Below are 26,355 nucleotides of genomic sequence, written 5' to 3'. Positions count from 1 at the left end.
GCACCATGACTTTACAGACACACTGTATATCTATGAGTCTGTTTTGTTTAGTTTAAAGCTCATTTAGTTGAAACAGCCTTTCTGATAGATTTGAGGAGATATCTCATTGTTTTACTACATTTTTTGCCCAAAAGTAAGGCATAAATAAAGACAGCCCAGATTCAATGGCAGGGATTGAAGCTATACCTTAATTGGCAACATCACTTTGTAGAAGACCTTGCAGGATGAGAATATCTGTTGTGGCCATCTTTGGAAATATAATCTGCTATACTTGCTGCGGACCAACGCAGCTAGTAGTTGTCCAGGTCCTGGGTGAGAACCGTGCGAATGAAGAAATAAACTCAGAAAAAGGATGGGATCGGGAGGTCTCTGCAATGCCGATAGCTTGCAAGAGTGAGTCTCTACCTCTAAATCGCTTTATTTATAGGGCAGAGTAAAGTCATTAGCAAATCAAAGAGATCTCTGATACAAAGTCACATTTCCAAGGCAACCCAAGAATTCTTCCCAGTGCAGAAAAGCCCCACCATACATAACATCTTAACTTCACAAAACAAAGGATAAAAAGAAAACTGCCTCCATTCTCTCTGAGGGACATGGGGGATAGGATGATTAGAAACACAGCTAACACGGAGGTGTGGAGAAGAACTTAACCTTAGCAACGTAAGCAAGTGAGGTGGGGGGTTGGGCAGACTGTCAGCTTACTGCCAGTCCCCCACACCTCTGTCCCCCAAAAATGTAAACCGCAAGGACCTTGTCAGCTTGCAAGTCTCCAACATATACTCATATTAATACAGGTTTTTCATGTATAAAGCAGGTAACTGTATTGATCCTCTCAACATACTCTTTTCTATTTTTTTTTTCAGTTAGCCTTCCATATTACCATGACTTTCTTCAAGAGCAGCAGTAAGTTAGACTTCAGAATGCAGCTCTTGCCTCAGAGCTGCCTTAGTTCTGAATTCTGTAATTACACATTCACCAGGGTGGCGAGTATTAGCGCGTAAATGTGCTCTCGCCTTCCTTCTCCTTTCCTTCTCATTGTTTAGTGAATCAGCATCATTGGTGGAGGAAAGTGAGTTGAAATGAAGATACTCTTTCAAGGTTAATTATAAATTGGATTCCCAGATACTTTTATCTGTGAAAGGTGATGATCCTGGAATAATACGTGTAACTTAATATTTCACTTACTTTTGTCCTTTCTTTTTCTTCTCTTGTTAGAAATAATTTGGACATATAACTTTGTTTTAAAATAGGCATGCAGCTTTAGAATAGTGGTAACAAGAAGACAAAGCAAGTATCTACCCAACCTTGTCTCATATTAAAATTGGTTAAGCTCTTTGAAGTTCATCCATGATTTCTTACATACCTTTGGTCATAGATAAGAGTTATTAAAAACATACATGCTTATTATATTTAAACTATAGATGTTTTTCTAGCTTAGGGGTAAATCTTATGGAGAAATAGCTATAAGATTGTTACTGAGAGACTGCTGTGAATAATGAATGTAATTAAATCTGTATTAAACTTCTTTATTAGTAAGTAGTTATCCTTCTAACTTTTATGTATGGAATCTGTGTGAACTGTATAATTTCAGGCTTATCTGGAGCAGGGAAGACCACTGTGAGCATGGCTTTGGAGGAGTACTTGGTTTGCCATGGTATTCCATGCTATACTTTAGATGGCGACAACATTCGTCAAGGTCTCAATAAAAATCTCGGCTTTAGTCCTGAAGACAGAGAAGAGAATGTCCGACGCATTGCAGAAGTTGCTAAGCTGTTTGCAGATGCTGGCTTAGTATGCATCACAAGTTTTATATCGCCTTATACTCAGGTATGTGATTTGTGCTAATTACATTTATTAGGAATATGTTATTAGGAAAGCAAATATGTAGTTTAGATAGTAACACATTCTATGAGGCTAAATCCAAATTAAATTAATTAACCTACAACATTTTTGTGCTGTGATTTTCTGAGTAAACTCATTTTTAATAAAACCTGCTGTACTCCCCCATACCCCAAAATGTAACCAAAATTGTTGGTTTTAAGTCAATGACCAAATTGTTTCAATCTGACTCTTCAATTCAGTATGTCTGTAGAAAATAGTCAGCAGGTATCAGACACCACCAGGGAAAATCATTTTTCTTAACATGTGTCCTACCAGAATTCTTGAGTCTCATCTCAACATATTCCTCTGAGAGACCATAGCAGCATCAATGCACTTTTTTGTGTTTCTCTGAAAAAAAAAATTTTTTTAACTCACATTTATTTTCTTTGAATATTTTTTTTAAAGATTTTATTTATTGATTTTTACAGAGAGGAGGTGAGGAGCAAGCCATATCAACTGCTAGTTGTTTCACTTTAGTTCATTGATTGCTTGTTGTATGTCCTTTGGCCTGGTAAGCCCAGGGGTTTTTTTTGTTTTTTTTTTTTTAATAATTTTATTTTTTAATGGGGCGACATCGATAAATCAGGATACATATATTCAAAGATAACATGTCCAGGTTATCTTGTCGTTCAATTATGTTGCATACCGATCACCCAAAGTCAGATTGTCCTCTGTCACCTTCTATCTAGTTTTCTTTGTGCCCCTCCCCCTTTCCCTCCCCCTCCCCCCTCCCCCCGTAACCACCACACTCTTATCAATGTCTCTTAGTCTCACTTTTATGTCCCACCTACGTATGGAATAATGCAGTTCCTATTTTTTTCTGATTTACTTATTTCACTTCGTATAATGTTATCAAGATCCCACCATTTTGCTGTAAATGATCCAATGTCATCATTTCTTATGGCTGAGTAGTATTCCATAGTGTATATGTGCCACATCTTCTTTATCCAGTCATCTATTGACTAAGCCCAGGGTTTTGATTTGGTGACCTCAGCATTCTAGGTTGATGCTTTACCCACTGTACCACCACAGGCCAAGTGAAAAAATCACGTTTCTTACTGCAAGAGTTTTGTTTCCCCTCTTGAAATGCACTCGTCTCCTTCCTGCTGTCCCCTCTTCTCAGCATCATTCAGTCCTGTTCATGCTTTGAGACTCGGGTAGCTCCTCCTAAATACTTTCCCTTTCTCGAAACCTCAGGCTTTGTTGGGTACCTCCTTTTGATATCACTGTTTTTGTACCTTAATATATTGTTCTGTTATAAATACCAGTTCTTTGGTTGGTGATGGTAATGGCAGCAGCAGCAGCAAAAATAATAGCAATGACAGTAGCTAACATTTATCAAACACTTTGTACTGGTAACTGTTCTAAAGTACTTTTATGTGAATTAACTCATTTAGTTTCCACCACCCAGTGAGGAAGGTAGAGGTGAGGAAAGGTGTGAATTACACTGTATGCGGTAGAACAGGATTTGCACCTGGACAGTGTCCCTGGAACCTGTGCTCTTGCCTGCTGTCCTTTGCTGCTCCTTGAGGACCTGGACTGCATCTTATGTCTCTTTGTAATCTTGATGCCAAGCCCTGCTCCTGGAACTCAGTAGATATTTAATGTTTGTTAAATGCTAGCATAGCCCCTTAGGAAGCCACTGCATCAAAGGACAGACAGGTCAGACACAGCGGGCTGAACTCTCAGCTCTGCCCGTTACTGTTATGACCATGGCTAGTTCACTTAACCTTCCTAAGCCAGCTTACGAATGCTTGCCTCATTGGGTTGCTCTGAAGATTACATTTAAAGCTCTCAGCACAGTGGTTGGTGTGTACTAAATATTCAGTATGTGTAATAAGTAATCACACAATACTAGTACTATCATAAACAAATTTGGATGGCGACTTAGACCTTAATAAATAAAAACAAAACAAAATTTGAGCTGTAAGATTTATAGATAGTATTAGGTTGAGTGTTAATCAGTTAATTGAATCATGGCAGGAGTTCTAAAAAGTTTTGTGTGGGAGTAGCTTCTTTTCTTCCTGAAGTGTTGATATCTGTGTCAATATATAATTTTAAAGTATGTTGATAATGAAGTGTATAAGCAGAATGTGAGGTGTTTAGAGTTCCTGAATCCTTGGGTATAAATGAGTTTTATAGTTATGAAATAACTGTAGTAGTCTTTTACCTTCTGGGAATCTTTGCAACTGTTGGAAAAGGAGAAATCAGTAACACCTGATTTGGAGAGCAGGGTATTTGGAAGTGTATGGTGATCTGCTTTTCGGCCCCCTTGTTTCTATAGTGTGGAGCAAAACTTTTGTTGAAATCATCTCTCAGAGCTCTAAGAATAGAGTTTGGACTGTGCTTAGGGCATATCAGAATCTATGATACTGTTTGGATTGAATCATATAATATAGGATATGTGTATTTTTGCATGTCACCACTGAACTTGAGTACCTTGATTCTAAAATAAACTCGATTATTCCTATGCTTAAGTAGTTGGTATGGTAGGTAGTCTTGTAGGAACACACAGATGCGAACACTTATAATATCTTGAGGGAATGATTAGGTAAATGTACATAAAAGGTGCTAAGGAAGATTCACAGAGGAGGTGCTTGAAATGAGTTACGAAGGGTGAATCAGTATACCAGTTAGACTGGAGGGAGGAAGCTGTTTCAGATGGAAGAGACAGTACAGTGTTTACAAAAGCATGAAAATGTGAGGGTGTTTGGTCTTTGGGGGACTCTTGGTAGTTTGGTAAAACTGCTGTGTAGGGTAAATGTAAGGGTAACTGAAGCTAGAGCGATTCGTAGAGGTCTTCTGATGAACTGTGGACGGTGCAGGATTGTACCCTGCGGGTAGGTAACAGTTTGAGGTTATATTGGGTAGTAGTCTCATGGAGTTTGCGTCTTAGGGAGGTCATCCTTGAAGCCCGGAATGAGAATGGCCTAGCGGTAGGCGGCTAGTTAGGAGGCATTTGGAGTAAATTTGAGCACCAGCCACGGGAATAGAAAAGATGGGGACATATTGAAGGGCTGTTGAACCAGTAGTAGCAGCGAGGACTTGGTGCCTGGTTGATTATTGCTTTCTGAATAAAGATGGTATGATTGAGTTAGAAAATACAGGGGAGGAAGGGAGAAGTGGAGTATTTCATTTTAGGTGGATTAGATTTGAAGTGCTAATGGGATGTCTAAGTGGAGATGGTCACTGGGTCTGGAGCTCAGGAAAGTAGAATTGAGATACAGTTTAGGAATCATTAACTTTCTTAGTTGAAACCTAGATAAAGCTGAGTATACAGAAGAGTATATAGAATGAGAGAAGAGTCATTGACAGAAACTCAGGAACACCTTCACTTAAACAGACAGCTGGAGAAGTAAGGTCATAATTTAATAGTCACTCTACCAGACACTGTGGTTATAAAGCTAATGAAATTATTTTAACATATCAGAATAAGATCTATGACAGAGGTACATGGTGGGGACTCTGGGAAGCCAGGGGAAGCAAGGGCCCATAGACTGGGCATGCATGGAAGGCTCCTGGAGCATGTCCCCTTGGACGTGTGTTGTGCGGGAGCACCTTGCCTTGGCTAGAAGAGTAGGGGTGTGTCTTCCGGTGAGATGGCAAAGGCTTAAGCCCAGACATCCAGGTAGAGATGAGGGTTTGCATCTGGCAAATGCATAAACTGGCCTCAGAGTTTTGAATAGTGAAGTTGCTCTCATGCCTGCTCAGGCTGAGGTTGAACGTTATTAGGGAGAGGCCCGATGACACCTGCGTTTGAGCTGGGCTCTGGCTCAGATTCCTCATAAAATTAAAGGGAAAGTCTTTATTAGGCATCCATTGTTTTCCCTCCTGCAATTCCCCCAATAGCTCTGCTTTTAAGACTAGTATGCCCTTTTAAATTGTTATGAAGAATGGAAATGTTAACCTAATAACCTCTTGGACTTTTTTGTTTAAATTTTAGAAATATAAATTTTATCTAATTATATTATTTTACTCATCCATGGTATTCACGTAGTACCTTTCATTTGTATGAGCACTTTTTAATGTTTCTGTACCTGTTTTTTTCCTAAGGATCGCAACAATGCAAGGCAGATCCATGAGGGCGCCAGTTTGCCTTTCTTTGAAGTGTTTGTTGATGCCCCTCTGCATGTTTGTGAACAGAGGGATGTCAAAGGACTCTATAAAAAAGCACGGGCTGGAGAAATTAAAGGTGAGTAATGTTTTTTCCCCAGTTTCTCTTTGCTTAGGTATTTTGTCTTACTATGTCTGAGACTGATCTTTTCTAAGAGATTGGGAGTATTCCAACGACTTAGAACCCCTTAAAGAGAAATCGGTCTCCTAGTGTTGCAGCTCTCAGGCCTAGCAGCAGTGCCTGGCACTGTACGCGCACAGTGACTGCTGCTGATTGGGTTGTTGCTAATCGGAAGACAGAATTTTAGAGGGTTGGCATTTTGGGGACTGGTGGAAACCTACTTGATGTCATTAGGTGCCTAGCATTAGAGGAATATCAATGGCTAGCTACTGCCACTTCAGCTCTTAGTTCCATTGATAATGTAGGGAAGTTCAGAGCCAGGGGGGAAAATGCCTGAATTATAAGCATCTTGAGAGCAAGGACAATGTCTTGTTCTTATTAATATTATGGTGGTTGGAATGATTGCTTATTCATTCTGTGCACAATTGTTGGATTAGATTGAATTAATATATCACTGATTCCATCAAAATATATACATTTTGCTCTTTAGGTTTTATGGTCTGCTCCAAGCGTTCCAGCTGTGATGAGCGTATGGATGTAGAGGGAGACATTAGAACCTGTTAGCTGTAGCCTGTGATACCAATCATATTATTTACCTTCTAGACATCCTTTGACATTAGTCTTGTTCTGTTGTTAACAGAAATGGAGGACATGGCAGTGTTAAAAACAATCAAAGATAGATTACTCAGTCAGTCTGGTTTAGGAGTCAGTGAGTCTTGTAGGTGACTTCTGTTTACCTTCCCAACAGGGAGTGCGATAGCCTGAGACTATTTTAGGAGTTCCAGGAGCTTGTGAGTTATAGATTTTTGGCATTCAGCTCCTAGCCCTGAAAAGGAAAAGGTGGATTGAAAGAAAAATACTTGCTATTTTGGGCTCTTCTGTGTTTTGGACATGGGCAGACTTTAGTGGTTGCGTCAAAATCCACCTGCTGTGGGAAATCTGGGTCTTTGCTCAAGGCTAATATCCAGTCGTGCCACCCTGGAGACCCAGTTTCGCCTATTAAACTGGCATTTTCTTGACTCAGAAAGCACAGGCTGTCTGGCCTGAATAATTTATGACAATGAGAAAGAAACCAGTTTTACCCTTTAACTACTATATCACTCTCTCTCTCTGTGGATGACCAGTTTTTACTTCAGTTTATTGTAATAGAGTTTTGACAAACAGAAGCAAAATGATGTGTCCAGGATTCTGAAGTCTAAATCTTTTACTTATTTTAATTGTGGTTTTTATTGTTTTTGCAAAGATGAATCATTGAGGGAGGTAGATTTGTTTGCCCTTGAATTTTTTTATATTGTTAGAAGTTAGCACAGTGCTTGGCCCCAAGTGTAATACCTGGCAAACACTTGGTAAATGCTTGGTGGATGGATTAGAAGGGGGAGTGGAAAGCGGATACTCAGCACACACTTATCATGCCTTCTATTTGCAAGGTATTTATTTGGTGCTTGGGATGCAAAGATGAATAAGACTGCATCCAAAATACTTTGAGTCACTTACAGTTTGCATTCTATATATAATTACAGTGTGTGTGTATTAGTTTATTTTTCTATGTGTTACTTGTTTAATTTCCCGAGTGTTTCTCAGTTCCTGTGTAGACATTGATAAAATGTTCCTCAGGTTCAAATATGTACGTGGGTATGCGTGTGTACGCACATTTATTTTAGGTTTGCCATAGTGCTCGAGTTCCTGATTATAGAGTTGTTTGTAATAATTACTCCTTACATGGTGCTTCAAAAGTTCCCTATCATTGCTGCTTCTGAGCATGATGATAAACATTCATGGACAGGAGAAAGTGCATGCATTCGGCAGAGCTCAGGGTTTTACAGGTTGTTTGGCATTTACTGAACTGTAAATGTATCCCTCTGTCAGCTATTCAGTACCTAGATCATCATGATTACTGCTCAAGTCATTATTAACTACTTGAATATAAATGTTTTTCTTACATTGGATGTGTATTATAATAACTTAAGGAATAAATTTGCTAGGAAGAGAATTCCTCAACTTTTAAACTGTTAAGCCGTTTTCTTTTTTTTAGAAAATTTTATTATTATTTAAAAGAATTTTTTAAGACTTTATTCATTTTAGAGAAGAGAGAGAAAGAAAGAGAAGGAGGGGGGGAGCAGGCAGCATCAACTCCCATATGTGCCTTGACCAGGCAAGCCCAGGGTTTTGAACTGGTGACCTCAGGGTTCCAGGTTGACACTTTATCCACTGCGCCACCACAGGTCAGGCCCAAGTTTTCTAACATACTGATTGTCAAACTTTGCTGCACATTAGCATTACCTGGGGAACTTTTGAAAATCCTGTGCCTGACGCTTGAGCAAGGGGTCACTGGCTCAGCGGGAGCCTCATGGTTAAGGCACATATGAGAAAGCAGTCACTGAACAACTAAAATGATGCAGCTATGAGATGATGCTTCTCATCTCTCTCTTTGTCTGTCTCTCACTAAAAAAAGAAAAAGGAAAGAAATCCTGTGCTGAGCTTTCCTCTAGTCTTCCCTCTCCACCCCCAAAGGCGTGTTACCTTTACGCTTCTCTCTGCTGAGCTCTCAGGGCCCTTCTTTTGCCTCTGTAGCTTGTTTCCTAAAGCTGATTTCTTCTATAAATCTCTTCTTCTATATGTAATTTTCTTTTTTTGTGTTACAGAGACAGAGAGAGGGACACATAGACAGGAAGGGAGAGAGATGAGAAGCATCAATTCTTCGTTGTGGCACCTTGGTTGTTCATTGATTGCTTTCTCATATGTGCCTTGACCAGGGGCTATAGCAGACTGAGTGACCCCTTGCTCAAGCCAGCAACCTTGGGTTCAAGCTGGTGAGCTGTGCTCAAACCAGATGAAAGACGGTGACCTTGGGGTTTCGAACCTGGGTCCTCTCCGTCCCAGTCCGACGCTCTATCCACTGTGCCACCACCTGGTCAGGCTGTAATTTTCTAAATAAACTTTTTCTTATAAAAGTGGCAAGGCTGTTTGTTCCTAAACCAATGAAATCAGAATCTCGTTGGAATGGGACCAGTGATTCCAGTGTCTTAACTACATATGAGAATTGAGAATCAAACCTTACCAAGTATTTAAACCAGAATTATTTTTCCCCAGTCATTGTGACTCAGTACTAAATACTGCTGGAAATACTAGTAAAGCAGATTTAGGACTGCTTTACTTTAGTTATAGTCAATAGGCTTAGTTTTTAATTCTTAAGCTTTAAGTCTCAACTGATGGGCTTAGAAATTAACGCATGTAGTTGTTTCAGGAAGCCTGCAAGTGATAGAGGAACTTTTAAGTTCAGAAGGTGTATGTAGCTTTAGTTCTGTGTAGTTAGTAGGCTTAGTGATTAATCTGTGTAGAAGGCTGTCCTTTCAGGAGCTGCAAACAGTGAACTAAACAAGCCCTTTCTTGGGAGGACGGCAGTCCATCAAAAGTGGTATCCTTAAAACACGGGACTGTACTGACACCACCAAGCAAAAAGCAGTGAGTGCTCTTGGATCCTGGCTCCAGAAGAACCAGAGAGCAATTAACGTTTTCCCTTGAATTCCAGTACCCTCACTGTCTTTTATTTCCTTCACACGAAAAGGCCGATCCAGACGAGGTGTTAAGATGGTTTTTGTTGGGGAAAAACGCCCAAAGAGATTCAGTCCCTATCTCTGCATACTGGATTTGTAGTGACAGGAGCATGAGCTGAATATTCTGGTTCCAGGACCACATGTGATACTGAGAAATACGAAATAGAAAAAAAATGAAATCAGAGGGCTGTAGACTTGTAGTGTATATTTTAGACCTCTCTTGAGAACTGCAGCTCTTAATTATTTTAAATTGACCTAAGCATTCCAAAGCCGACAGGCCTTGAATGACTTGCGCATGGGTGGTGTCAGAAGTGTAAGACAGGAATAGCATACCTCAGCTCAGCTAGCCCATTCTAGGGAAACATCATATATTGTTTCTTTTCTTAGCAATGAGAAAACCTAAATAGTGGTTGATAACTCAGTTGATTGCATTTGATTGTGAAGTATGTTTTGTGATATAACACGTTTACCTTCCTGATTTGTACTTTGCTTAAACTAAATAGTAATTAAATTGTCTTGCCTGAACACTTAATCTGGTGATGAAAGAAGCCTGCATGTTGGTTTCTGCATTGAGAAGAAAAAAGCTTGTCAATTTTAGTTTTATGCCCAGGGCACAGGTAATGTATTCTGTATTCCTGCGGAGAAATGAGGTGCTCCGGATCACTTGGATTCGATTCCTCTGTCTTTACAGGCAGGTTAGGCATTTAAAAAGAAGAAAAGAGGTGACCAGAGATGTAGTTGGTCCTCATTAATGAAAGACTCCTGTTTGTAGAGCGGCTTTCCCTACCATTTATTGGTAACCTCACATGCGTACTTAGGGCATTTGGCAGTCAGTTGTGGTCACACGAGCCATGTATTCCTAACTGAAGTCGAACAAGGTGACATTTGACCTTTGTGTTTCCCTTGTTGTACTGTAAAGAAATGTCCTTTTGTGGCTTGTTTAATGCCATGGTTTTTGCATTTTTTTGTGCTTTTTTGTTGTTGTTGACGATTTTGCTGTTAAAGATGGCCCTCAGCCATAGTGCTGAGATATGAGGTCTAATGTTCCCTAAGTGCAGGAACGCTGCCATGTGTCCCACGGAGAAATATGGATCACATACACTTTTCTTTAAGCATGAGTTAGACTGCTGTTGGCCATGAGTTCAGTGTTCATGAATGAACAATATATATTAAATAAGCTGCATTAAACAGAAACACATGTAAAACAGAGTTATAGATTAATCAGTTGACAAAGGTTTTGTTGCCAGAGGCTCATAGGAACCTAACTCCATATTCTCCAAACAGTGTTTCAGTATTCACTAATTTAGTGTTTATAGCAACTTCCCTAAAGACAATTACTGTGCATAATGACATTCAACTGTATATGTTCAAGAAGAAACAAAGTTTAATTAGAAATCTTCTCCCAAGGGTCTTTTATACTCTAAACCTGTAGCAGCATAAATATTAACTTCAACATAGCAGAGACTGGCGCTGATGAAACAAGTGTAAATTATTTTTAATTTCCAGCCTCCTTTATATCTGGTGCCTGTTGTAGGTTTCACTGGGATTGATTCTGAATATGAGAAACCAGAGGCCCCTGAGTTGGTGCTGAAAACAGACTCCTGTGATGTCAATGACTGTGTGCAGCAAGTTGTGGAGCTTCTGCAAGAACGGGTAAGAGAAGGTCAAAGAGGGAATCAGCAGAGAATAATTCTATCCATTGCATAACCACATCTTCCGAAAAATAGGTGGTGGTGGTACGGAGGACTATCTGTATTGTAAATTCTTTAACAGTGTCCTGTATGTGTACATCGCTGTGTTAGGTGTTGGGGGGGGGGCACTGTGTATGTACAACGAAGGAAATACCCCATCAGTGTAACCCACAGGAGGCTTGAGAGTCAATAATTTTTTATTTTACCAGTAATTTTACCACACAGTACCTAACAGAGGAAATTCATCCTTGATTCAGTCAGCTTTACAACTTGGCATTATTACATTTTTTCTTTACTCTTCAGTTAGGGTACATAGCTAGTACCATGGTAGCCATCTCCGCTTTGAGCCTGGGAGGGTTTGGGGGGCTTTCTGCATCCTCACATGCATTCGCAGATCTCTGGTTTGCATCAGGTCAGGATCCGGAGCCACGAGTGTCCTCCACACCCCTCCCTTTGGCAGACCATACTTGCTTCTACCCCTCCCCCAGGGAAAGTGGACCCTGGGGGGCTTTCCTGCCCTTCTCTGTCAGCTTAAGGCTTTTGTTAAGTGAGCCAAGGATCCAGGGAGATGAGCGAGTCGGATGCCTGTGTCCCACTGAGGAGAGCTCCTCCAGACCTGTTCTTGACCTTTCCCCTGAGTTCTAGGCCTGACTGAGTGAGGGCAGAGCGCTCTGTGCCTGGGCTCCCACTTACACTAACTAACCAGTCACACTACCTTGCTCAGCCTTTCAGAGTTTTAAAAACATTTCAGCTGTTTCTCCCTTTCTACATTTATTGCAGCTTCCTCTTCCTCCCATGCTCTACTAAAGGGAGTAGTAGTTCACGTGTCTCGTCTTTTCTTGGTGGGACTTGTCACTTCTTAGAATCCATTTACGTCACTGCTTCAGGACCTCAGCTCTGTAATGGGCTCAAGGAAGTTTATGATTTCACAGATTTGCTGGCCTTTCCTCTTGTTATGTGATCTTCTGTTGCAGAATCTGTTTCCTTTTCAGCATATTCTACCTTTTGCTGTTGGGGTTGTTGATAGTTTTTATTTATTTATACTGTATTGTGTGCTTTCCTAAGTAAAAATCCTCTCTGCTCATTGAAGCATGCATGTCTATATTGCACATGGCTAATACTATTAGTTAATTTCATATATATTTAGTGCCATGCACACTGGGGATGTGGTAGTGAATTAAACTGTAAAATTCCTTTGCAATAGCGCTTAATTTTTGGTCTTTACCACCATCATTTATAGTTATAGATGAGAATGGCAATATAAAAGGCATTAATTTTTTTTCCTTTTGTAACATGATGTGGAATTTTAAAATACTGTTGAAGGAAGACTGCACATATGCACACATACATGACTGCTTCTGTTCTGGAATGGATCTTCCATTGATTTTTCTCAACAAAGTTGAACCTTAAATGAGTGTTAGGGCACAAGGCAAACCTGTGAATACCTGACGTCCAGCGCCGAGTTTATGGCTAGTTGGTGATCAAGGAATACATTTGCCTGCTGCACCCTTATTGTGAGGTGACTTGATATTATGTGCACTTTGCATAACATACTTCTTCTCCTGGTGATCCCAGGGGTGGCAAGGGCAGTTCAGCTTCATTGTCATTGCAGAGGCATTTGTTGGGTTTTCTGATGGTGAGTTATGTGAGCTCACATCATAGAGTTCAGATATACAGTGTGTCCGTAAAGTCATGGTACACTTTTGACCGGTAACAGGAAAGCAACAAAAGATGATAGAAATGTGAAATCTGCACCAAATAAAAGAAAAACTCTCCCAATTTCATACCTATTCAGTGCAGTTCAATGTGGGCTCACGCACAGATTTTTTAGGGCTCCTTAGGTAGCTATCCCGTATAGCCTCTACAGACTCCTCACTGACTGATGGCCTACCAGAATGGGGCTTCTCCACTAAACTGCCAGTTTCCTTCAACTGCTTATCCCACCGAGTAATCTTATTCTTATGTGGTGGTGCTTCGTTATAAACGCTCTGATATTCACATTGCACTTTGGTCATGGATTCGAATTTAGCAAGCCACAGAACACACTGAACTTTCCTCTGTACCGTCCACATCTTGACTGGCATGGCCGTGGGCTGCTCTGCTGTATACACGGTGTTACGTCATCATCTGCACATGCGCACATGCTGCCACATCATCCTACAGAAACTGGGAGGGTTTTCCTTTTATTTGGTGCAGATTTCACATTTCTATTGTCTTTTGTTGCTTTCCTGTAACTGGTCAAAAGTGCACCATGACTTTATGGACACACTGTAGATTGGGAGGTAGAGTGCAGTAGTGTTTTAGAGCAAGGAAGAATAACCAAATCATCATAGCTTTATAGTTCTGTTTTGAATGTGGATGTGAAGATCTGAGCTTCTACATTACCCGTGGTTGTAAGAATATAATTTTGTGTGCTAGAAGCAGATATCATCAGCAGAGATGGACCATCAACAGTAACTCCCATTAGTTGAATTCTTATAATGTATAAGGCCCTGTATTAGGTACTTGAATAGTAGTATTGTGTTTCATTTGTTTTAAAAGTCTGGGAATAGTTATGTTTATTCTCATTTTACTGATAAGGAAGCAGATTCTGGGAGGTGAAGTTGTTTGTCCCGGGGTAGTTTCAGCCAGGTTCAGTAGGATTTAAACTTAGTTTGTTGGATTCAGCAGCCCACCCTTGTCTTTCCATTACATTGCCTTTCCTATTATCTAGATGCTTTCAGTTTCCAGTTTATTTATGAAATATGAACCTTTTCTTTCTTTTTCCCCTTATTTGAGAGGATGGGAGGCAGACAGACTCCTGCATGTGCTCTACTGAGATCCACCTGGCAAGCCCACTAGGGGGTGATGCTCTGCTCATGTGGGGAGTTGCTCCGTTGCTCAGCAACTGAACTCTTCTTAGCGCCTGAGGCAGAGGCCGTGGAGCCATCCTCAGCACCCAGAGCCAACTCGTTTTAATCGAGCCATGGCTTTGGAGAGGGGAGCAAGACGGGGAGGGGTGGAGAAGCAGATGGCTATTCTCCTGTGTGCCCTGACCAGGAATCGAGCCTAGGACATCCATATGCTGGGCCAATGCTGTACCACTGAGGCAACCGGCCGGGGCCTGAATCTTTTCTTTAACTCACTTTTACATTCTTCGGCCATTTGTTCCCTAAGTGTAGTTGGGATTAAGAAATTGAGGAGAATGGGCATTTCATTGATTTAATATTTTTAGAATACTTTTAAAATACCTCAGAGCAGATCAAAGACAACACTATCTGGGCTGGAAAGAATTTTTATTGTGTGAATAAATAAACTGCCACGCCTGTCCTTGGTTAGTGTGGAATGTTTGATCTGTAGTGTGAAATAAGAAAAGTATTTGTAAGCTGAGGCACATTTTGCCAGGTGAATTATGATTTCCTTAGGTCTTAAAACCCAAATCTAACTGGTAAATGAGTTTATTTGGGTTTTATGCCATATATAACAAAAATTTCATTTCTAAAACAGTCAAGTTAATGAAATTTTATCTCTTCAAAGTTTGTTATCCTTTGAGGGTTTTTCTCACACCAAACAGATCTCTGTTTCTCTGACACTAATTGGGTGCCCAACAATTTAATTCAGTTCTGACACTGTCCAAAGTTCGCACAGACCCCACAGGTCAAGGGCTATCTCACAAAACTGCCTCAGCTTCAGATGCCAGCTGCAGACGCGCAGACCCCACGGGTCAAGGGCTATCTCACAAGACTGCCTCAGCTTCAGATGCCAGCTGCAGACGCGCAGACCCCACGAGTCAAGGGCTATCTCACAAGACTGCCTCAGCTTCAGATGCCAGCTGCAGACGCTCAGACCCCACGGGTCAAGGGCTATCTCACAAGACTGCCTCAGCTCAGATGCCAGCTGCAGATGCTCAGACCCCACGGGTCAAGGGCTATCTCACAAGACTGCCTCAGCTCAGATGCCAGCTGCAGACGCTCAGACCCCATGGGTCAAGGGCTATCTCACAGGACTGCCTCAGCTTCAGATGCCAGCTGCAGATGCTCAGACCCCATGGGTCAAGGGCTATCTCACAGGACTGCCTCAGCTTCAGATGCCAGCTGCAGATAGGGTGCCCAGGCGACCTGCCTTTCTGCCCACCTGACTGCAGATTTGAGGGTTCTTACGATGCCCGCTCCTGGCTTCAGTAATTCCACTCACGGAAGTTTGGAAAGCCCTTTGCTTACTATTACCCGATTATTATAATGGGTACAACTCAGAAACAACCGAATTGAAGAAATGCACGGGGCAAGGGCAGGGGCCAGGGAGAGGCACAGCGCTTCAGTGCTCTCTCTGAGCATGCTGCCCTTGATGTGTCCCCCAACCCAGCCCTTTGCACCTGTCCTTCAGGCTTTTATGGAGGTTTTAGCATGCATGAATGATCGATTAAATCTTTGGCCATTGGTAATTAAATGCAATCTCCAGTCCTCCACCCACAATCATTTCGGGGTGGAGCTGAAAGTTCCAATCGTCTAATGCAGCGATTTTCAACCTGTTTCATCTAATGGCACACATAAAGTAATGACTAAAATTGTGTGGCAGACCAAATAATGTATTTTTTCCTGATCTGACAAAAAAGAAAAGAAAAAAACAGGTGTAATTTTGATTCATTTACACCAGATGGCTATTGTATTGGCTGTTGTCATTTTTTAATTTGGCAATCTAAGGGAAAAGAGTTCAGTGCGTCTAACTACACAGTCAGGTATTGCGTGTTTTAAAAATTCTTATGGCACACTGGTTGAAGATTGCTGGCCTGGAGCCATTTCATCATCATACTAAAGGCTCTTACCATTCAGTAGATTCCAGGGGTTTAAGAACTCGGTGCTAGGAAATGGGTACAAAGACCAAATATCATATATATTCCCTTTGTACTACAGTTTTTTTTTATAATAGCAAGGAGAGTAGTATGTTTGGGGGCCTCTGGAGAATGCAGGTGTTTGAAAAGTGCTGTCTCCGTGGTAATAAGAGCAAATTTTCCTATGTGGTTTTAGTATTACTTTGGAGTGACTCTTCTGAAATGAGTTCTACCAGGAATTATTTCATTAATCTTCTTTACTAAGAAATGGCATTGGTTTCAATGTCCAAGAATAATGTTTTTAGTGTGTTGTATGATGAGTATTTTAGGGTAGTGGATGTTTTCATTAGGTTAATATCCCGTCATCTCTGGATTGTCTTTTTGTCTTTCATTCTGGCCTATGTAAGTAACCGGATAGGTTAATGTGGTCGTTCATATGAAGACTGCATTTCTCAGTATTTGTCAGAGCATGTTTATTTCTTAATGTGCTTCAGGTAACATATATTTGTTCAAGAAAACAAAAGACACTGAAAAATATTGAGGGTTTTGAATGAAACATTTCCCCCTAATCCTTGAATGGTCACTAGATGGCCTGCTGGTATTACATTTTAAGTTGGTGTGTTACAACATGAGGAAGTAGGCTTCTTGCTGCTGGAGTTAATCTAAAGTGATATTTTAAATACTGTTTTAAAATCTACCAGGAACTCTAGATTTACTAGTGCTATAAATTATTTAAAGGTGTATCTTTTTATGAAATGGTGGTTTAGTGCTCTAAATGGATTTTGTACTGCACATAAAAACCAGACTTTGCAGCTCAATTTTAAGGTCTTGCTAGTGTGTTTTTTGGTGCTTATGCTTTGGATGCATGTAGTTTAGATAGTAGGAATTTAGTAGTTACACAAAAATATGAATGAACTTTTATGTTCTGATCTTTTGAGCAGATTTGGCTCAAGAAAAAAGTACAGAAAATACAGAAAGGAAAATCTTAAAATATGGATTCACTATGTTTATTAACATGTTCAAAGTTCGTTAGGAAGATTAAAAAGGGAAGGCAAGAGTTACTATGTATTTTCAGGTTGTGAATATAGTCAATATTATTTTTCTGCCTTCCGGTTTCCAGATAAAAAATGAACAATTGTCTCTGAACAAAGGTGGATACAGCATATGTTAGATCTTAGATTGCATTTAGTCAGCCAAGCAAAAAATGTCTTGAGTATTCATGTTACATTTTAAAATTAATATTTAAACACTCATAACATTTAAACCTACCTCACTGGTAGCCTGTGAATTGTGTCCTGATGCCCTAGGCAGGGGGGTCCCTGAATTCGCTTTACCCTGAGCTGGTAGGTGACTGTGGCGCTCTGAAGTTTAGATGAGGGGTTAGGTATGTAAACCCAGATTCCTGGCCTCGCTGATGAGCTGTTTCTGGTTTAAAGCAAATAAAGGGTTTTATATGTATAGTTTGAAGAATACATTGTTTGCTAATAGCTGACTGTATCTCTGGAAATCCTGATGAATCCCAAATAAATGGAAAGTTTGTGTGGCAGGGCCGTCACATTCTGTTTTCTGGGTACCTTGTCCTACTCTGAGGTGGTTTTGTTCCTCTTTAAAAGTTTAGTAGTGGTTTTGGAAACTAAAAAGATGTGTTGTCACTAGAATGTGCTAGAAACTGGCTGTGTCTACATTTAAAAAATACTTTTGTATTCCTGATAGTTCTGTTCTCTTTACACTTAGAATCTACTTTAGAACTCGCTTCCTCGGAGCAAATGTCACATGTTCATCTTGATTCATGTTGTTATGTTTGTGTTAATTGCAAAAATATTCACTTTATGAATCTTTTTAGACAAGGGAAACAATAGCAGCCATTTGAACGTTTATTTTGACATTGGCTAGTCATCAGAAGAATTTTGTATCTCAGTTGTGAGGCTAAAAATCACTTAAAAGTATTGTTGGATGTGAATTTTGAAAAGGGAAGAATTGTGTGAAATGCTTGTAATGAAAATATTTTGACTCATGGAAAATTTTTTCTTTCTTGAAAACTGATTATAGCATCTATGTTCATACATATAAAGCAGGTCATTACTAAAAATGCTGTGGATTTATTAGTGTACAAAACATTAAAAAATAACTTGGTTAGGCTGATGGTATAGATGTTACCCTTTCAGGTTCAAAGTAATTCTCTTGGAAACTTAGATTTGCTCACAAATTATTTATACATTTGTGTTTTAACTGTGGGTATGGTTGGAAGGAAACTTTAGATGTAATGTGTAGAAACGTTTGTTAGTTCTCAGTTCCTACTTTGGACATCTCTTCAGAGGGAATCACCGCACACACCTGAGTGTAGCCTCCCGCGTCGTGGCCTTCTGGAGAGGGTGACTCCGGGTGGAGGTGGGGAGCACGGACCCAGCCCTGTGGGGCGTCGCCATGAGCGCTCTGTGCTGCTCTTCAGCAGTACTATTTGTGGAGCGAATCTCGTGATGCTGGTTTAAGAAACTAGCTAAACATGCCCTGTTGCATCCAACCCTGACCCTCCAAGTTTGTTGACAGTTATCAGTGGTGAATGTTGGGGAGGAGGAGAGTAGTCCCAGCACAACCTAAAACTGGTCTTCCTTCCAGTGACACAGGGTTCTCAGACGGCAAAGGAAGCTTTACTCAGAGTTATTGTATCCTTGAAGTTGAGAGTGAAATTCTTCTCTTTCCTGGAATCTTTATGTCATTTGTTCCTAGACTGGGTTCTGGTTTCGAATTTCTAAAGGATCTAGAGTGGTGGAAATGGAGGTTTTCGTTTTCATTTTATTTACAGAGATGGGATTTGAAAAAGCTGGTTGAAAATCGTTCACAGGGATATATGTAGGAGTGATTGAAATGTTGAGTATCGTTACTTTTTGTTATGACCTTTATAGACACAGAAATACCACATGCTGAACCAGAAACCCTGGGAATTATACATGTTTAATAAAGTCATGAAAATAAACTATAAAAACAACTTGTGTGATCCAATGTTTTAGGACTTAGTTTTCATGAGGGAAACAGTAAAGGTTTTTGTTTGTTTTTGGAGGAAGGTAGTATTGGAATCTACACTTACTAGTTAACTGTACACTTCAGAAAATAACCTACCTTCTGTGGCTTCAGTTCTCTCTTCTGTGAAACGGGAAACAATAATAGTACCTGTCTGCCTTAGGGTTGTACTGATGACTCTGAGTTAATGTGTTGAGTGCTTAGAACTGTTCCAGGCATGTAGCAAGCAAACTGTCAATACTATTTATTGTGTGTTTATTTTGTGGAAGACAGTATAACAGGGACTTGGGGACAAGTTAGTTAGTTTCCTTTCTCCTAAGCCTCAACGCCCTCGTCTGTAAAAGGAGGAGAGCAGTAGTTTCTTCCTTCATCGGTAGAATTGCATGAAGATTAATTCATGTGAAGCTCTTAGGATGACTCTGGTATCATAGACCACATCCAGTAAATATTACTCCTGCAGTTCAGATACCTTCATCTTTGAGTTGCCACAATGGCCCTGAAATAAGTAAATCAATAAAAGTTTTATAAACAACTGAGGAGATAGGTTCAGAAACATTAGGTAGCCTGTTCAAAGTTGCACTGTTAGGATCTGTACTCAGATCTCAAATACCGCAGAAATAACCTTTCTGTAGAGCCCTGTTGCTTTCTTGTATTTCTTTTTAAAAGGTTTTGAAGGTGGTGTGTCCCTAATGTTTTGTGATTAATGTAAATATTTAAGTTTAAGTCTGTTTTGTCATACCCTTCCTCACAAAAGTCTTAATGAATGTCAGAGTTTTTGTGTAACATAACTAAGTTTTAGCATTTGTTCTTAGTCTGGAGGATTTTAATTCTTTATTTTACAGCTGGGAAAATGTGTATGTCTCAAGATATCTCTGACAGTTGTACAGATCCAAGAAGCTAATTGAATATATAGGGTGTGTGCAGTGCACTTAGTGCACGTTACATTATTCTTCCAGGAAATTTGATCCCGAATTCTTATTTTCTTGTTGATGAAGTAATAGGCTTTGTACTGATTGCCCTGTGATGTGCCTATGGGCAAAAAACAGTTGGAAGGGAATATACAAAAATGGTAATGATAACCATATACAGGGTGGTTTGTTTTTCTCATTTCCAAATTCTCTTTGCTGCTATTTTATACTTTAAAAATGTATTAAGTGCATGAAGATAACATATATTAAAATAATTCCAGAATGGACTGCGTTAAATTAATCTATTTTTCTTGTTAGATATGAAGAAGCTTTTCTATTTCTGATTTTCTTTTCAGGAGTACAGTGAAATCAAGTATTATGTATAAATTATGTGTTTACTTATTACTTCTTAGACCCTCTCAGCAAAATTTAAGATGTCCTCTAGCATAGGTTCATTGGAAACAATCTCTCATTCATACAAAGTTGTGCAGTATTTATACATACAAAGAGAAGACAGAGGTGGCTGGTGGAAGCAGCCTTTCTTCCTTTGCCATTGTTCTTTAAAGTGCCCTGACGGAGTCTTTACCATCAGTGAAGACAATAAATACTTTCAGCTCTGGGCGCCTGCCAGACACTTAATTGCAAAAGATGTCTGGAAGGTTTACCAAGTGTCCTGTCCTGTGCTGTGCAGTGCTTGTGCTTCAAACATGCGCTTTTCCACTGGCCTCTGCGGGAGGTGGGGCAGGCGCTCGAGTCTCGGGGCCTCCAGAAAGTGACTTGGTGTCTGCACTCCAGGAGCACTCCAGCTGGCTGGGCTTGATGTGGCGGCAAGCAGTCTCCTGATTTCTTTTCTTTTACTTTTATTATTTCTTTTCTGTTTTTTTTCCTTCATGTTTCTTCTTCTTTATTCTTGGGTTTATGATGAGAAACATCAGAGACCTTGAATTTACCTGCTAGGCAAGCCTGATTTGGGCACATGATGTAGCTGGTGCTGAACTCTCTCTCTTTTGTTTTGTCTTTGAGGGAACAGAGTGTTGGGGAAATGTGCAATGGTTGTTTCTAGATTCTCCTAACCCACAGGGACTGCTTGGGCCTTGGCACCCAGACCTTTCTTGAGATCATCTAGTTTTGGTATGCATATCTGACTGTTTTTTCTTTTACTGAAGATATTAATGGAAGTCTAAATGTAAGTTGAAGTTTCTTCCCAGACTCAGTCCTCAAGAAAAATACATAGTAGGGAGTGTCTTTAAAAACCTGGTTCTTCCATTAACATTTATTTTGAGTAACTTTTTTTGTTATTTATTTTTAAGTGGACTGTATAGAGCAGTGTTAGGTTCACAGCGAAACTGAGTGGGCAGTATGGGGAGTGAGGCTCCTCCCGCCTGGCGGCACCCCTTTCCGAATGGTGCATTTGTTGCAGGTGATTAATGTTGTCAACACATCATTGTCACCCATAGTTTATAGTTCACGTTAGGGTTGTGCGTTCTGTGGGTTTTGACGGTGTATTACGTACATCCACCAGTGTAGTGCCGTGCGGAGTAGTTTCACTGCCCTAGGAATCCGCGGTGCCCTGCCTGGCCGTTTCTCCCTTCACCCGCCCCAGCCCTGGCGGCCACTGACCATTTTTACTGTCTCCATAGTTTTGCCCTTTCCAGAATGTCACATAGTTAGAAATGTACAGTATGTAGCCTTTTCACATTGGCATCTTTTGCTTAATAATATGCATTTTTAAGTTTCCGCCATGCCTTTCATTCCAACATGTCCTAGCTCATTTCTTCTTCGTGCTGAACATTATCATTGTCTGGATGCACCAGAGCTTATTTATTCATCTGCTGAAGGACTGTTCGGTTGTTTCAGGTTTTGACAATTTTGAATAAGGCTGCTGTCAACATCTGTGTGCAGCTCTTTTATGTAGACGTAGGTTCTGAACTTACTTTGATAAATACCGGGGAACATGATTGCTATATTGTATGATAAGAGTATGTTTAGTTTTGTAGGAATGACCAAACTGTCTTCCAAAGAAGTGTCTGAGCTATTTTGCATTCCCACCAGCAATGAGTGAGAGTTTCTGTTGCTCTATATTCTCATCAGTGTTTTGGATTTTGGCCATTCTAATAGGTCTCATTGTTGTTTTAAATTGCAATTTCCTGATTACATATGATGTAAAGCAGGGGTTGGGAGCCTATGGCTCACAAGCAAAATGTGGCTCTTTTGATGGCTGCATCTGGCTCGCAGACAAATCTTTAATAAAAAAAATAATGTTAAAAATATAAAACATTCTCATGTATTACAATCCATTCATTTCCTACCACTCATGTTCATGGTTGCGGGTGGCTGGAGCCAATCACAGCTGTCCTCCGGGACAACACCAAATTTTTATTGGATAATGTGTAATGTACAGGGGTCGTTGTATGGCTATCATGGAATTACATGTTAAAATATGTGGCGTTCATGGCTCTCTCAACCAAAAAGGTTTCCGACCCCTGATATAGAGGATTATTTCATATGCTTACTTGTTATTGGTATATCTTCTTTAGTGAGGTATCTATTCTGATCTTTGGCTCATTTTTTAATGGGTTTTCTTGTTAAGTTTTAAGAGTTACTTTTATACTTTGAGTAACGTTTTGCAAATATTTGCTCCTAGTCAATGGCTTGTTTTCTCATTTTCTTGAGAATTACTTTATTTTGAATAATCAGGTATTGCTTGGATGAGATACATGTATGAAAAGCTTTTAATCCAGGGGTCCCCAAACTTTTTACACAGAGGGCCAGTTCACTGTCCCTCAGACCGTTGGAGGGCCGCCACATACAGTGCTCCTCTCACTGACCACCAATGAAAGAGGTGGCCCTTCCAGAAGTGCGGATAAATGGCCTCAGGGGGCTGCATGCGGCCCACTGGCCGTAGTTTGGGGACGTCTGTCAGTGACAGTTTTACATGCTTATTGAAGTTACTGATAAATTTTGCTTAAAATTTTTTTTCCGTTGATTTGAGAGAGAGGGAGAGAGAGAGAGAGAGAGGTATCAACTCGTTTTACTTAGTTCCATTTAGTTTTGTGCTCATTGATTGCTTCTCTCACGTGCCCTGATTTGGGGGGTCAAACCCACAACCTCTGGTATGCCGGGTTGAGCTTTGTTTCTTGAGCCACCTAGCCAGGACCTCGGCTTAAATATTTTTAAGTAAATACATTTAGTAATTATTCCTAGGAGTATGACAAATGTGAACAAGCCTTGTAATGATAACCTGATAAGCAGTGTGTGAGTGGTTATGTTGTAATTACAAATATAGTCTTGTAGGATTAATAAGGATAAGGACTGTCCCAGTGTTATACAAATGAATGTTTGGAGTTTACATAAAATTTCCAGGTGACATTTCACATGGGATCAAAGGTGCTGTTTCTCAAACCAGCAGTGCTGGGAGCAAGGCAGGCATACTCTGGAGTACTGTGCTGCATTCTGAAAAGATGGCTTTAGTGACATGGTTTCATGACATGTTAAACCATGATTATGTTTAGAGTATTTTCTTTTGTTGTTTGCAAATTATTTGTTTTTCTTCTTTTCCACGTGAGAGAAGGGTAGATAGAGAGACAGACTCCCCCATGTTCCCTGGCCTGGTTCCACCCAGCAACCAACATCTGGAGCCATGTTCGCAACTGAGCTAATTTTTAGCATCTCAGGCTGAAACTTAACAGAGCCATTCTCAGCACCCAGGGCTGATGCACTCAAACTGGCCGAGCCATGGCTGCAGGAGGAGAAGAGATAGGGAGAGAAGGGGCAGAGGGAGGGGTGGAGAAGCGATGGTTGCTTCTCCTGTGTGCCTTGACTGGGAATCGAACCTGGGACATCCACATGCCAAGCAAATGCTCTACCACTGAGCCAACCAACCAGGGTCCCAAATTATTTTTTTCATTACATCTTTGAGGTCACATTTTCTCTGTAGTTGCTTGATTTTGACATATGTGGTATGTTCTAGGAATTGCTTTCTCACTAGATAATGAGGCATGATGACTTCTATTGTGGGGGATTTTATCTGCTTCAGAGTAGACCAATAGGCATTTGGAAAGTTGAATGGGGAGGGACAGCATTCAAAGCCCTTTCTTATACTTACTTTATAAAGTCTTATTTTGAAATTTTAATTTTCTTTATTAAGATATTCTTTGTAGAACTCTGAATTGTTAAATCAGATATTTAATTGTACTTTTTTTTTTTTTGGTATAGGATATTGTACCTGTAGATGCCTCTTATGAAGTAAAAGAACTGTATGTGCCAGAAAATAAACTTCATTTGGCAAAAACAGATGCAGAAACATTACCAGCATTGAAAATTAGTAAAGTAAGTGCTTTGTTATTTTCATACCAAGTAATTTCTTCATAGTTAGTAGTCTGTAAAATTTGTGTTTTTATAGTTGTGTTTTAGGGCATGGTTAGTTGTATTTATCACAATTTCCAGGGCAGGAAATGTGTAAAAACCATATTCCCATACTGGGCTTTGATTTTTTTCTTTTTAGATATAATACTTATTTTTTATATATATTATTTTTAAATTTTTTTTTAGATTTTATTTATTCATTTTTATTAAAGAGAAAGAGGTAGAGATAGAGAAATTTAGAGAGAGAGAGAGAGAAAGAAAGAGATAGAGAACAGGGGGAGGAGCTGGAAGCATCAACTCCCATATGTGTGTTGACCAGGCAAGCCTGGGGTTTCGAACCGGTGACCTCAGTATTCCAGGTCAACGCTTTATCCAATGCGCCACCACAGATCAGGCTTATTTTTATATATTACAGTGCAAAGATTGTGTAAGATTTTTAGGCTTACCAAAAGACTTGAGTTCTAAAAGATTAAGAAATATTAACCTGTAATAATTAATTGAAAATTAATAATTAATTTTAAAAATGAACTTTTTAAAAAACATTTTTTCTAATCTCCTACCAAAGTCCTCACTCTCCCTTGTATTGTTAAGAATAATTGTTTATCTTAGCTGTAATGATATCGTCAGCTATTTTCCCTATAAGAAAAACTGCTCTGTAGATATGATGTAGATATGATGACAACAGAGATGATAATTCACCAGTTTGAAATCCTAGAGGATTTCAAATCCTATCATTAGGTGAACTCTAAACAGAGATTAAAGCAGAAGAACCTGGACTGGGAGCAGAATTGCCCAGTCTTTCTTCAGTATGGTAAAAATCTGAAACATCCAGCAAAGTGCCGAATCTGAAAGTAAGGAGAGAGGAAAAAACCCCAAAACTTCTGGGCTTGGAGGAAGAATTTTCAGGTAGTTTTCCAAATCTCTGATAGGAGTAGATGATCCGATCTGCTTTCCATGATTGGGTCTCTGACCAGAAGCCAAGACATGCTGGGAGGACAGACATGTGGGAGTCAGGGAGCCGCTCAGGAGGCTGAGTGCTGCGAAGGAACAACGGGTTTCTTCACTGGTGACTTTGCGTGGAAGGAACGTTTGCACACATACACACGCAGAGGAAGAATGACAGTGAATGAATATGAATACAGGCTCATCAGGCCTTTTCTAACTGTGAACTTTTTTTCAATACAGTAGTTGATTCTTTGCACAGAAGTATGAAAAATAATTAATTAAAAACTTCATGCTAAGTCAGATAATGTATTAGCTTAGGTTGCCATAATAAATACCCTACTGTATGGCTTAAACAGCAGAAATTTAGTTTGTCACAATCTGGAGGTTGGAAAGTCCAAGATCTAGGTGCTGGCTGATTTGGTCCCTGGTGAGACTCTCTTCCTGGCTTGAGGACATCTTCCTTCTCACCATATCCTCACAGGGTAGGGAGAGGGGGGTCCGGTGTTGCTTGCTCTTCTCCTAGGGCAGAGTCCTGTTGGATTAAGACACCTTTATGATCTCATTTAACCATTACACTGGGGAGCAAAATTTTTGTTGCATCCACAAAAACACTTGTTTTTACCTAATTCAAGCGTGCTGATCTCAAATCTGACATTAGTTTTTCTCTGTAAGCTACAGTTTTTTTTGCAATTCAAGATTTTAGGTTTTCATCTTATTTTAAAATTTTCAACATTTAGTTTAACATAATGAAGCAGAATGTCTTCTTGGGCATCATCTTTGTGAAAATATAATAATTTATATAATGCAATAAATACACTAATACACTAAAAGATATGATTGCATCAGAATTTGTCTACAATTTCAAAATAGAACATATTAAAACACTTATTTTAATCATAGAATTTGTGCAAAACTTCTTTAAATTTTATTCAGGCAAAAATTTGCATTTGTA

The 26,355-nt window shown here is 39.8% G+C and overlaps 1 protein-coding gene across 2 annotated transcripts in view; it reads left to right on the top strand.

The window, feature by feature from the left end:
• Window positions 1–26,355, top strand: part of PAPSS1 (3'-phosphoadenosine 5'-phosphosulfate synthase 1) — a 128,741-nt gene that overhangs the window by 35,468 nt on the left and 66,918 nt on the right. For both annotated transcript variants that reach the window (XM_066385519.1, XM_066385518.1), the window contains 4 exons: window positions 1,592–1,827; window positions 5,935–6,073; window positions 11,204–11,322; window positions 24,309–24,422. In XM_066385519.1, the coding sequence (XP_066241616.1) occupies window positions 1,592–1,827; window positions 5,935–6,073; window positions 11,204–11,322; window positions 24,309–24,422 (608 nt within the window). The remainder of the gene's footprint in view (window positions 1–1,591; window positions 1,828–5,934; window positions 6,074–11,203; window positions 11,323–24,308; window positions 24,423–26,355) is intronic.

The sequence above is a fragment of the Saccopteryx leptura genome, chromosome 5, assembly GCF_036850995.1.
Source record: "Saccopteryx leptura isolate mSacLep1 chromosome 5, mSacLep1_pri_phased_curated, whole genome shotgun sequence".
NCBI classification, from domain to species: Eukaryota; Metazoa; Chordata; class Mammalia; order Chiroptera; family Emballonuridae; genus Saccopteryx; species Saccopteryx leptura.
The sequence above is the reverse complement of the archived record's forward strand: the minus strand, read 5'-3'. Positions and strand labels throughout refer to the sequence as shown.